The sequence below is a fragment of the Haliotis asinina genome, chromosome 8 (assembly GCF_037392515.1).
Source record: "Haliotis asinina isolate JCU_RB_2024 chromosome 8, JCU_Hal_asi_v2, whole genome shotgun sequence".
NCBI classification, from domain to species: domain Eukaryota; kingdom Metazoa; phylum Mollusca; class Gastropoda; order Lepetellida; family Haliotidae; genus Haliotis; species Haliotis asinina.
The window spans coordinates 22,918,900-22,932,730 of NC_090287.1; the positions used below are offsets into that span (position 1 = coordinate 22,918,900).

General features: G+C 38.1%; 1 protein-coding gene across 5 annotated transcripts in view; it reads right to left on the bottom strand.

Annotated features, from left to right (window-relative positions):
* Positions 1-13,831, bottom strand: part of LOC137293435 (RAC-gamma serine/threonine-protein kinase-like) — a 64,677-nt gene that overhangs the window by 25,503 nt on the left and 25,343 nt on the right. For 3 of the 5 annotated variants that reach the window (XM_067823973.1, XM_067823968.1, XM_067823969.1), the window contains exon 2: positions 775-882. In XM_067823973.1, the coding sequence (XP_067680074.1) occupies positions 775-776 (2 nt within the window). In that variant the 5' untranslated portion in view covers positions 777-882. Of the gene's footprint in view, positions 1-774; positions 883-3,168; positions 3,246-13,831 lie in introns of those variants that run through there. The other 2 variants (XM_067823972.1, XM_067823970.1) reach the window with 2 other exon arrangements.

Sequence of the window (13,831 nt, forward strand, 5' to 3'; positions counted from 1 at the left end):
AATCCTACTGTCGATCATTTCAAATAGTACTGATCAAGTACTGATACTAACAAAACTCTGTTACAGATTAGATGAAGTATCTGTATTCACATAATACTGATGTAGAGGAACTTAAGTACTGATAAATAATACTGCTGGGGATTAACTTAAATAGTACTCACATAATACTGTTGTAGATAAAATCAAGTACTGATACTCACAAATCTCTGTGGACTGAGTACTGGTAAACACCTAATACTGCTGTAGAGGTGTAGAGATAGGTTTGATGAAGTATGAGCACTGATGTAGAGTAACTCAAGTACTGATAAATACCACTGTTGATTAAATCATACTGCCATTTGATTAAACTGATGCTACACCAAACACTGATATTCACATAATACTGTTGCATATTAACTAATACTCACAAACCTGTAATAAATAAGACAAAGAATCCGTACTCACATAATACTGTTGCAGATTAACTTCACTCACAAACTCTACTGTTGTAGTGCAACATAAGTACTGATACATAATACTGTTGTAGATTAATTCCAGTACTGACACTAAGAAATCTGTGTTACAGATTACATGAAGTATCAGTACTCACATAATACTGCTGTAGAGTAACTTGAGTGCTGATACATAATACTTCTATGGATTAAATTAAATACTGACACTCACATAACTACTCACTCCACAGTTGGAGACTACGTCATGTACTTTTCCATAATACTGTCACAGAGTAAATAAGTAAAACCTCTGATATAGGTCTGATGAAGTATTGATACTCACATAATACTGTTGTGGAATCAAGTGGAGCAAGAATCAGGCGGCTGGTAGTTGAGGTATATCACACTAGGGAAGACCAGTACATCTTGTACCTCTCCCAGCTCCCACCTGCTGAAACACACAAGACACACACATACATGAAATATATCTTGGAATATTTCTGTCTCTGATAAGCACACTGTCACAACATCGTGAGCTTTCACACAACTGTGTGACTATGGAAGCTGTGATGCTACCAGTGTCAGCTGTATCAGTTACTCAACTGAACCACTTCCTGCATAAAAACAGCTCATAGAAAGCGCAGAGTATTCTTAACTACTCTAATGAGAGTTAAAGTTCTTTGCAATTTACCACTCATTCAATGAACAGCAATGCTGGACATAATATTATCATTATGCAAACACAATACTGTCAAGTTTTTTAACAGCAATGCTAGACATAATAATGTCATCAGGCGAACACAAGTCAGTTTTACTCCCCGACCATGCAATCAATATAAAAATTTTCAAATCTTTGAAGAGCATTTAGACCTGACACACATTTCAGGTGAATGAACTAGTAAAAGTGAGTGAGATTAGTATTACGTGACACTCAGCAATAATCGAGCTATATGGCCACGGTCTGTAAATAATGGAGTATGGACCAGACAATCCAGTGATCAACAGCATGAGCATCGATGACGTCTCAACCAAGTCAGCGAGCCTGACCACCTGATCCTGTGAATTAGCAAGAACTTACTCCAAAATGTCTTATCTAGCCTCATGTAAGAACGTCAAGTTTTGATTGGTCCATGTGACCCTGATAAAACACTATGTATATCCATCACGATCCGCGAGCGGGAGTATAACAGTCTTGTAATCCCGCTACGAAAGTCATATCACCCCCCTACGCCACGGTGACGACGCGAAGTGAGAAAAGCATGCATAGACAAGCCTTTAGTAACGTGCGGTGCATTTAGGTCAAACGATCAGCTCATGTCAATATGGCAGCAATGAAACGTTTTGCCACAACATAAGGGGAAGAGATTAAATCAAAACGTTCTAACGTTGTTCCAAGGAAAACCAAAAAGGCCAATGACAACGCAGTGAAATTGTTATGAGACTACTTGATAGAAAAGGACATGGACCCTAACTTTGAACATTACGAAGTTGGGTGGTTGAATGCCACGTTGCAATGCGATGCAGTGCAATTCGATGTGTGTTGTTTTGTTTTGATTTAGTGAAAACATTCAGCTAGATAAAGGCATTATCACACCTCCGGTTCGGGGAATACAACTCGCCCCTGGTTCGGGGAATACAACCTTACTCGGGACTGATAAAACCCTGTATTTCCCTGACACGATGTGATAACTTATAATGTTCGTCAAAATAAGTTAACATGAATTCTTATCTATAAAATGATAATTGATCATAATAAAGAATGAATTGGTCAAAACTAAAGGGTTCAGTAATCAGTATTAACGATAAATTGATTTACTGAAGTTCATTCTCTCAACAATATATTTTTAAAGTATTATTTTTGAATGCTTGATGTATGGGTTATTTTCAAATAGTAATGATTATCATGTGTTAAATTACACACACAAGCCAAACACCATTGAAATGTTCTTGTAATTCCAAGTAAATTTTCAGTTCTCCCTAAGGTCAATGTGCATTCCAACACTTCCGTCAATAACATCCTGGTCTTAAAGATAGTGACTCGATTGGTCTTTATCACGTCCATCTTCTTTTGCCTATAAACTTCAATTCATGCAAAGATGTTTCTCATTTCTTCTGGATAAAAAATTTGGAATTCTACAACATATAATGATACGTACTGCAATATGGAATTGTGTATCACAATATTTTGTAATACACTTTGAACCACCTATACCCATCCCTTGTCATAACACTGACCAAACAGGTCCCTTGGATTTTGTTTTCTAATACAGTAAGTTGTGAGAGAGTGACATGAGTCTCATCTGGTATATGCTGACCACTGATTATGCTAGGATTGTAAAACCATAATATTACCACACTTTGTCATTACTGTACACAGATTGAAGAACCGACATGTACTTGACTACACTTCAAAGACACGTATGAACTAGATTTGCAATAAAATGACATATACTTGACAAAAAAAGTTGAGGATACTGGTATTTTATCAGTAGGTCAATGAATAAATACACATTATTCATTGTTTCAAAATTTACAAATATCCCTAACTATTTTTGTCCAGAATATTAATATGGAGTTTCACTATGATATGAATGGTCATAAAAGTTAAAGATGCATGATCTCTCATCAATCAAAATAGTTCAAGTGACCACAACATCTGGCATGATCAGCATCTGTGAAAAGTCCCATAATCTTTGCCATGCAAACTTCATGCTAATAGCAAAGACCAACAGATTACCCTGTTTAAATTTCCATGATGTACACTTCAAGGAAATGTCAGACATTTTGTAATAATGTGCAAACACTGAAGAAACAGATCATGAGAATCTGTCATGAGAAAGAAATGGCTGAATGTTGTGCACACTCTACCTGGCAGTTACATCCTGGTGTGGTCACATGACAGTACATACTGAGCATGTTAGGAGCACATGTGAGGGCCATTACTGGCAACACTTGAATGCACAATAATGTCACATGTGCTGTTTACCATAGCAACTTGCAGTTAACAACATTAGCTCCACAGCAGGGTGGCATATGAATCAAGAAAAGGAAAAGAAATATTTGCTACACATGATTTTTCTGTATTTGCAAGACAAATAAGTTGTTTTCTTCTCTCTCTTGACTAATATGTCTGCAAAATCTATGGGGACACAATGGCTTTCAGGGATTGCTCCTTTTGTGGGGAATCGTTCTTGTAGCTTCTGCATGCATGGATTGGCTGTAAGACTTTTGATTTGGAAGGCTTATTGTTTTTTCCTTGAATCAATTCATGTTGCATACAAGTAAGTTAGAAATAAGCTGTGTACCAGTTGAACCATGCCAATGTGGTCTATCCTAGTATATCTAGTAGAGAAATTAACCTGGATTACAGCACTGGGGAACTTAACGTGAAGTGAATTTGCCACGTTGGTTAAAATCAGGAACACTTATTAGCTATTTAATGAACATGAACTTGCAATCACTAGTCATTCTGTGTACCAAGGGTAGAATTACATTTTCCAATACTTATCGTGATGCTAACAGACTGTGTATTTCCAATCAGTGTGCTGTTTCTCTGACTTCTGAAGTTAAATTGCACCTTTAAATCATGCAAGATTGTGACCTGATACAAATGTCCACATTTGCAGGCCAATGATGAAACCTGTGTCTACATTCAAATTTTGGACTTGTGAAATATTTTGTTGCCTAGTAACTGTCAAGCATAGCTAGCCTGACTGGCCAGCAACTTTTTGAAACCATTTTGCACACTGTTACCAATATTTATCATAATGAATTACAGATTGTGTATGACCATTATGTATCTTGATGGATAACAGATTGTGTATCACAAATAACTACAAACACCACTGAAGTAGTGCAAGTAACAAAGTCCTGAGATTACAATATGATTTTAAAAAGTCTGAATGACTTAATGCATTAAATCGACTCCCGTGCCTTCCGGCAACAGAACTTCACTTTAAGTAACCCCACTAGAGTTATGTCCCCTGGAACAGGCTCTACAAATACTAAATAATACAACTTCTGATTGAAATCAGTTCGGCAAAAAGCCGCCAACACCATGTGCTATACATGATGTGCAGAGCAGCCATTTCCATTCCATATATAAATCTTGTCTTTTTGGAAGCTGTTTGCCTCAAAGTCACAATTATCGATTTCAGGCAAGTCATAAGGGATAAGTCTTTTTTTGGCATCATTAGGAAGCTACAGTGAGTGCATAAGCGCTAGTATGTATTTACAGATAAAAATATTGTCGAAACCTGAGACACTGTGTCTTTAAACTTGATCTCACAAACATCCTGAAACCCCAGACTCCATGACAACATACACCATCTATATGAAATCACTGGTATGATAAGTATACACTGTTGTTTGATAAGTAAACTATTGCTTAATAATATTAAATTATTAGTAAACTTGATTATGAAAACTAGGACCCTCTCTTACCTCCCTGCGAAGTGAATGTCTTGCACTCTGTATATCTGTGTCACCCACAGGAAAGTGGCAACCATAATCCAGAGGTAAGTTTACTAATAATTACTAACAATATCTGTAATTTTTCCTGATGCATTCCCTCTGGAATATGGTTTGCCAGAATCAAACATAAGGATGGATAGCCCCAGTGAACGAGGAAGCATAAGAATACCGCTATACCTGGGAATCCCAAATTCCCCTTTGGGGATAACTTTGACTTAGGAAACTTCCTGTTCAATATTCCCGCCACCATATTGTCTTGTCAATATATTTCCTGAACAGGCAGTTACCGTGCAGGAAGATTCTGAGGTATTTGGAGAGAAATTAGATCAATAATGGAATTAATTCCCAAATAAACACAAAGTCCTAATTAATTCCAAAATCTCTTCCAGTCTAAAATAATTGTTCTTGACCATGTTCCAGTTCTATGATGTCACTCCCGGTTCTATGACGCCACTTTCGGTCTTGATGATGTCATTCTGGTGACGTCACTTTCCGGTTCTATGACACCACTTCAGGTTCTTTGACGTTACCTTCCGGTCCTAGCTCACCCTCCACTGTCCCCAATTTTTTCAAAAAAAAAAAAAAAAAAAAAAAAGAGACAAAAAAACATAAAAATGTAAAGCAGAGGATCGATAAAGGCCCCAAGTCTCATAGCCCCTCTACAGATGCGACGACATCTCTCAGATAAAAGTTCATTCAAGTATTTGATGATTTCTGATGACAGCTAGATCATATTTGTTCTTCTGACACTGAATTCCATGTCACCAAGGTTGAAGCTAGAGTTTTAACTTCATGAAGTAAGAACTTAGCAACGTAATAGTCTTTCTGAACCACGAAATCTCTGAGACAATTGTTACGAGTGTGTATTTTCTGTATATTTTTGTTATTAATTCAGTAATAATTATTATTGGGTCACAACATTTAGTGTTTTGAATATTAAATATGATGGGTCACATTTCTTTTTAATGGTTGGTCAACACTTTTAGCATTCTGGTTTTCTGGAATTTATCTGCTCCTAGTTTTCTATGTGTCTACTTCTGGGAGACTTATTCAAGGGCCTTCTACAGTGTTGACGATTTGTTCATTTGTGCCCGAACTTTCGGGAAATGACTTAGTAAATATATATAAAAGGCTGGTTGAGGGCGACACTCACACTCATTCATATTTGCTGGTGTTACATCACTGCGAATGCTTGAAATCCCATCAACGCCTAAATCCACACTATCTGCTGTCGAACCGATCGCTGTGTTGACATTTTGCATAGCTGTTCTCTCTCACATCAAGACTTTGGTGAGTTTGATATATTGTATTTTTGAGACCCACTAACTTAGAATTTTATTTGTAATCAGCATTGTTATATTGACTTGTGACTTTGTATACCTTGCTCTCATTGCATAATAACATAATTTGAACGTGTACGACTTGTCTTTGCTCTGTTTTGCTGGTTCACAAGGGTATTTCTTACATTGTTTGTTACAGTAAATTCTTAACTGTAACACAATATTCTTCTCATACAGAAGACAACGGCAATCTTTTCTGAAGGCAAGAGTCCTCTGAATGTACCAACGTAAAGCACACTGCTCTGGAGGTAGTGGTTGGCAAGGCCAGAATTTGAAAAATCCTTGTTCCCAAAGGCCAACCAGCCGCTGACTGATTTTTGCCACAAATACTGGTAATGTTCTACAAGACATTTAAATGTAGCCTTCAGAGAAATTTATTGATCTAAAGTTCAAGGCATGAATTTCGGATACTCTGGAGTGCCAGCAAAAACACTGTCTTAAACGATACAAACTTTAAGCTTGTGGCCTGCAAAGGTTCAAAAGAAGCTTTCCTCAAACATTTCAAAACTAAGCAAAAGTCCCATTTCGGAAAGATGGTAGATTTGACATCCTTGATCTGGAAGGATCTGATCAACTTATGAAGTATAAAGTTAGATCCTACTGACAATCCTACAACATCATAAACTGAAGCAATGGCTGATCTATATACCTCTATGGTATTATGTCTTAGTTTCCTGACATCTCTCAAGAACAGGAAGAAATCCGGAATAATGTGGATAGATACTGGGGAATCCAAGAGTCCTCAGTCTCTTCTCCACTTGATGGATCGATCCATTTAACATTATAGAGTGCTGCTGTGGAGGGTCTAACAGATCGGGTAATTGTCAGGGATGAGTCATTATCAAATCCTTGTTGCTTAGGTGATTCCCGGATAGCCTCCACACATAGAGAGACAAGTTCAGCAGGTTCCTGTGGAGCCGTAATGAGTCTGATTGCCTGAGAAGATTGTCCCATTTCGGCAAAGGCAGAGGAGAGTCTGTGAGAAGCTGGAGGAAGAAGCTGGAGGAGAGTGATGAGACAAGTCCTTGGTGACCAGAGGGGAGCCAGTAGACGAACTACACAGTTGTGCAACGGAATCTTGCTCAGAAATTCCAGTAGCATCTTGAACCAGGAGGGGGAAGGCATAAGCAATCATATGTTCCAAAGATCCCTGGATCTGGCACTGAACTGGCATATGTTGGAAGACGACTGTTCCTGCAGGTGAATGTTGAAACGTCCAGGAATATGATGAGCCCTTAAGTAACATCTTGTACGTTCAGCCAAGGCAAACAGGCGTTGCATGACTCGAAGATTCATAGATCTGGTTCCTACCTGCTTGTTGACATAGGATTTGTTGGTAGCTAGCATGAGTTCCTTGCCATGCAGTTTCCAGCTCCAGTAAGGAAAGGCTTTTACAATGGCTAGCATCTCCAAAACATTGATGTGCAATATCTTCTCCTGAGGAGACCATGCGTCCGGAACTTGCCAACAGGTCCGTGCACGCTCCATATTATATCCTGTGGCTGAAGCATTCAAATATACTGTGAAAACCTGAGAAGGTGAATGAAATGGGGTGCCCGGAAGAACATTTGACTCCATAGTCCACCAAAGTAATTCTGCCTTGACATGATCCAGGCAGACAATTAATGTAATTAGATCAACGGTTCTGTTTTGACTTATCCAAACTTGGGATTCACGAAGATGTATTCTGCCCCACAGGGTAAAGTCCTGTGAGTCAGAGACCCCAGTAAAGACATCAATTTCCTGACCAACGACTGCCTTGACCTGATATTCTGGTCCTCAACTTTCGGTCCTGTGGAGGATAAATGCGACAAGTTCTTGCATCCAAAATTGCTCCCAAGAACTTTATACTCGGGCACAGTGTTAATTCTGATTTTTTCCGGATGAATGGTTAGTCCCAGATGCGTAAGCACATGAATCACCATTCTCGTCTGCCTTACCAGCTTGTTTGAAATTGTGTTCATGACTATAAAATCATCTGGATACCTGTGCATGGATATATGTCTCTGATGAAGAAAGGATATGATTGGGTCATCAATGCCATAAACAGCCATGGAGCAAGGGATATCCTGAATAGTAGGACTCTGAACTGATAGCTGCAACAATTTACTGCGAATCTCGGGTATCTCTGATTTTTGATCATGTATAGGCACATGAAGATAAGCATCTGCGAGATCCAGGCTTAAAAATTTTCTATATCTGTTCTTGTGCAGTAGAGCCGAAGCTAAACATTGATTAAGATTCCTGGAAGTAAAAAGCATCCCTTGTTTCCAATCTCCTCCAAATTCAATGGCTGTTGAAACATCAACTCCTCAGTAGGCTCTGGTAGATTCTGGTCTAAGCTCAGCTTATGAATCCTCTCCATAGGAGTGAATGTGCTGAGTACCATGATACACCCTGATATAACGCATCCAGAAAGGAGTGAGCCAATGCAACCTCATGCACCGACATAGCCACTAAGGAATCCTTTTTAAATCACGCACAATCCTTGAACACCGGCAGCAGCAGCACCAGCTGCAAAGATAATATGTCAATGGAAGAACAGGCTCCAATGTCCAATTCCTTGAAGTCTCTAGGAGAACAAAGAATTCCACTTTCTCTGTGACTCCTAGGGTCCAATAAGCTCGAGTCCTTATCCAATTGAGGAACACTAGCCAGCAGATCCCAATTATGAATGGCATAGGATGAATGGGATAGGGAATGCTGAATCACACAAGTGTGAGATGATGGCCAGTTCAGCAGGCAAGCTAACTTGGAAGCTGCCCCCCAAGGATTGGCAGCCAGGGACCATTTCCATTCAGCTCAAAGCCTTAGTATTGGCAACCAGAGCAGTGCGCCGCCCTATGGGGAATGACTCTTGACCTTGGGACCAACCATGTCATATGCGTATGCCACATTTTGAACTAAGGAGAGAAATCTGTTTGCCTCTGTAGGCCGCAGATGTTCTCATCATTACTTAACTCAAAGTCATGTGGGGATTGCCACATGGATGATTGAATTTCCGACTGGGAGGAAGACAATAACTCTGTAATGACTGACAAATCAATATGGCTAGAAAATGAACTAGATGTAAACTTTGATTTAGGTTTTGGCTCCGATTTAACTAATGAACATTTTGTGAATATTTTGAATATTTTGTGACATGGTGAAGTTAATTTGGGCGGTAAAATCTAAAAAGGGCTGGAAACTTCCTAATACCTATAATAATAATAAATATGACAATAACACTAAACTAGTAACAATGCAACATCTACTGACCGTATGTAAAATAAGTCTGTAAGATAACTTGATCAAATAATCTTTTCTGACATGTCTGTGTATTACAATACAGAAAAAATTATGAAGGGGTTGAGGCAGTGAGGCCACTGCCAAGGGAGATGACCATGTGGATATTTAGGGATATCACTAGGGATAGCTTTGACTTTGAAAAATTTTAATCTCTTTCAGTTTGTATATCTGTGTCACCCACAGGAAACTGGCAACCATAATCCAGAAGGAATGTTTACGACATACTTGGAAACAGGTATAAATTTTCAAAAGGTCCCTTTGATCATGAGTGAGTGAACTGGGCTTAAAACCACATCTGGATATTCAGCATTCCACTTACCTATCAAGGGTAGCCTTGTGGTTAAAGTTTTTCCTTGCCACACTGAAGACCCAAGTTTGATTATGTACATGGTTAGAATGTGTGAAGCCCATTTCTGCTGTCGACAGCAATGATATTGCTATTGCTGGAACACTGCTAATATGGTGTAAAACTCACTCACTCCTTAATAGATTTAATAACTCAACGTCTGTCCGTAAAGCAGACTGCTTTGTTTCATGGTAACCAGCTAATCAGTAACAATTTCATCTATTGTCATGGCAACAGGGTGACTGTTGATAGTTGTCACACCAGTCCATAATTTCATCATGTAAAAATGCAGGTAACATACATAGCAAGAAATCAATTTTCACAAAATGGAGTATCTCCTACCACAAAATGGAGTATCTCCTACCACAAAAGTCTAAATTTTTCTTGCAAGAACCATGTCAATCTAAGATCTTCATACTTGCATCGTCTACAGATGTTAACATGACCTTAAACATGATTAATGTACTTTCCTTCTCTCTGCTCAGATCATGTCACGTAGGTGTGTTGACATCAACTACAAAATAACATTATTTCCATTTTCAAACACATATTTATTACCATGCAAACAGCTGATGGATCCATCAGCCTGAAAGCCAATTCCTGTCATGAAAGTCTGTAGTTTGCCCAGCTTTGTCAAAACAACCTTAGTCATTTCTTATGTTTGAAGTCATTCAAAACTTGGTGCTTTGACTTAAAGATAACAAATATACATATATAATATTATAGCGATTATATATATGATATATTTAAATTTATGAGGTATACCAATCTGGAAAAAAATGATTAACACGTCTGTGCTAGCATAAATGTTTAGTGAGCAAGTGACAGAGGTTTTACATTGAATGTAGGTGAGTGAGTGATTGAATGAATTTAGGTTTACACTGCTTTTAGCAATATTCCAGTAATATCACAGCAGGAGGACTCCAGAAATTGGCTTCAGACATTGTGCTCATGAGGGGAAGTGAACCCAGGTCTTTGGTATGATAAGCAAATGCTGTAACCACCAAATCACCCAACTGCCACTGAATGTTGATAGCCATATAGTCTAATTAGTGTTAGATGAGCAAATGTGATGATAGTTTTGGTAATGGTGGTTGGTAGCCTTTGAGAGAACGACCTTCAACCTCAGCAAGTGGACTGCAAATTATTCATCAAGTTGACAACTTGCATGAAAGATCATTTAAGCCTAGATTTCCTTGGCAAAAAGAATCAACCCACTAAGAGTAAGAACTATGAAGGACACATTAAACAGTCCATAATCTGATTTATTTTGTGACTATGATCTCACAGTCATAATCATGCTAAAAGTTACTGTGTTCAAAAGGCATAAACCTCCACAAAAATAGACGTCAGGCATTTGTTGAATTGTGTTCACATAGATGAAGTTTTGGTTTCAGAAAATTCTTTCAATCAACAAGAGTGAGTGAGTTTAGTTCTACGCCACCCTCAGCAATATTCCAGTAATATGGCGTCAGCGAGTAAAAATAATCAAGTCTGGGCCAGAAAATCCAGTGATCGACAGCATGAGTATCGATCTGCGCAATTGGGAACCGATGACATGAGTCAACCAAGTCAGTGAGCCTGACAACCCAATCCATTCAAGCAGCAAGAGATTTGTGGGGTTCAAAACGGGATCTTCAGGCTCATACAAAGTGGCCTATTAGTCTATATGTACAGAAGGTAATTTTAAACAGTTGTCCCCGATCAGGGGTTAAAAAATCCCATCGCCAAAAACCCTGGACAAGTCAGTATTCATTTCGGGCAATCAGACGATGATTTATTACTTGCCCATGGGCTGCTAGATATTTTCTGTTTTCAAAATACAAATGAACTTGGATTTCATCTCATGTTTGCTCAAAATCAGCTAATAAATTTTGCAAATGATAATAAAATAGGTTTGTCTTTATTAGCTATTCATCACTTTTCGAGAAATAGGTCAGTAAACATTAACATCAAATACCATGTTGATTTATTCTTTCATTCATCATGATTATGTCATAAAATCAGGGCAAGTGGTAAATTAGTCAGGACAAGTTACTTTCTTAAAGTGGCTTTTACAAAAACATTTTGAACCCCTGCAGATGCAGGATACCATGTTCCTTTAACATGCATGCCTGGGTGCCGCAGTACAGCGCAATCTTAGCGCTACACCAGTCATAAGTCTATGGTATGGGAGTAACAATCACCTTAGTGCTCAGGTAGTGCTTTGTACAAAGGCACCTTGCTGGAGAAAGAGGCACATGAATATTTCATTCAAAATTTTATTTTCAGTATGGCAGGGAAATAGTTTACTAGATGGCAGAAAGATGGAATAAGGCAGAAAGGTTGGATTAAGGCAGAAGATGGTAGGAATAAATTTTCCCCTCAAACTGCTACAGTGTTAAAGATAGGGTACTTGACTAGTACTTTTATTGGGTTGAAACCCACTTGAGATTTGAACCCACATCTTCAGAGTCATGCACCTAAGTGACATTGTGTATTTATAGTATTTATAAAAATGACAATCAGTGTATGTGTAATATTTTACATTGTTCTTTGCAGCATTCCAGTAATATGACTGGGGACTCAATAATATTGGATTCTCACCTTCTACCCATGTGGGGAATTAAACTCTGTCTCTTGACGTGACAAACACCCATTACAACCATAAGGCTAACTGTCCATATTTAATTTCGTAATTTTCTTCAATTAGTAATTGTTGGGTTATATAGTTTTGATATTTTTCACTTCATGTGTAAAGCTCAAATGTCAACGGTGACAGAAAGCATGGTTGAAGAGCATGGACCGTATCAAGTATAAGTATCACAGACCGAGCCATGAACTAGGAAGTTACGATCTAAAGTGACATCACAGTTGTAATTTCCTTAATATTAGATAACACAATGATTGAGTAGTACTAGCACAACACACGTCAAGGCTACTGAAGAGAAACATCAATGAAACTGCCGGTAATTATTCATAAATCATATTAGTCAGATGCAGGAAGCTGTTCAAGGAACTGACTACACTACCTCATGTCTGAACTACATGTTCCAGGAGCTAGAGCAGACTTTAATGCCTCGTTAAACTCTATCAAACAGCAAATAAATAGCTGGATATAACATTTTTTACTATAACGCTGTGTAAACTATGTTCTACCACCATCTGACCAACCTGTACTTTTATATTTCACCGTTACTGATGAGACAAATCCCCATTCTGGCACGAGTGAGTCCGTGAGTTAAGCTTAAAAGAATATGAACAGTTTTTCAACATACTACAGCATGTTAGTTTTATGCTCCTTTTAGCAATATTCCAGCAATATTGCAGCAAGGGACACAAAAATACGCTTCAAACACCCAAGTCGGATCTTCAGTTGGACTAAGGATTAAGTTACCCCACTGAAATATTTAATGTGAATCTGATGAGACTGTTTAGTAATTATGAGATACTTCAACATTTGACATAAGGTCAGACCAATTGTATTTCTTGTTTTATGTATCTGCCTGTCATATTAGCCAAAATGCAAACTTACAGGAACAATATTTCAGATGCTTCTTTTCAAACCATATACACTTCATACTTTGTCAAAAGTAAAATACTTTAAATATTTAGAAGGTATATTACTTTAGTGACTTTATTTTAGTCTTTTTCCCTCCTTGCCTTCAGGTTTTCTGACTACAAAGATCCATTAAAGAAGAAATATAATTGGTCTGACTTAATGAGGCACACTGAGACAGACTAATGGGTGAGCAGTTACGAACTGAAAAGTATTTCTGCCGCAATGATTGATAACAATCATCAATAAACATGTCCAGTGAACATGTATTAGGTGCTGATTGACACTGCACGAACATGTACCTCATTAGGCATCACAGCATCCAGAACTGACTGAGTGACATGTGGCCTTGCTATTTAGATAAAAATCATCTTGTTTACGATCAGCCTACGATGTTTGTTTGCACTTAATGCCA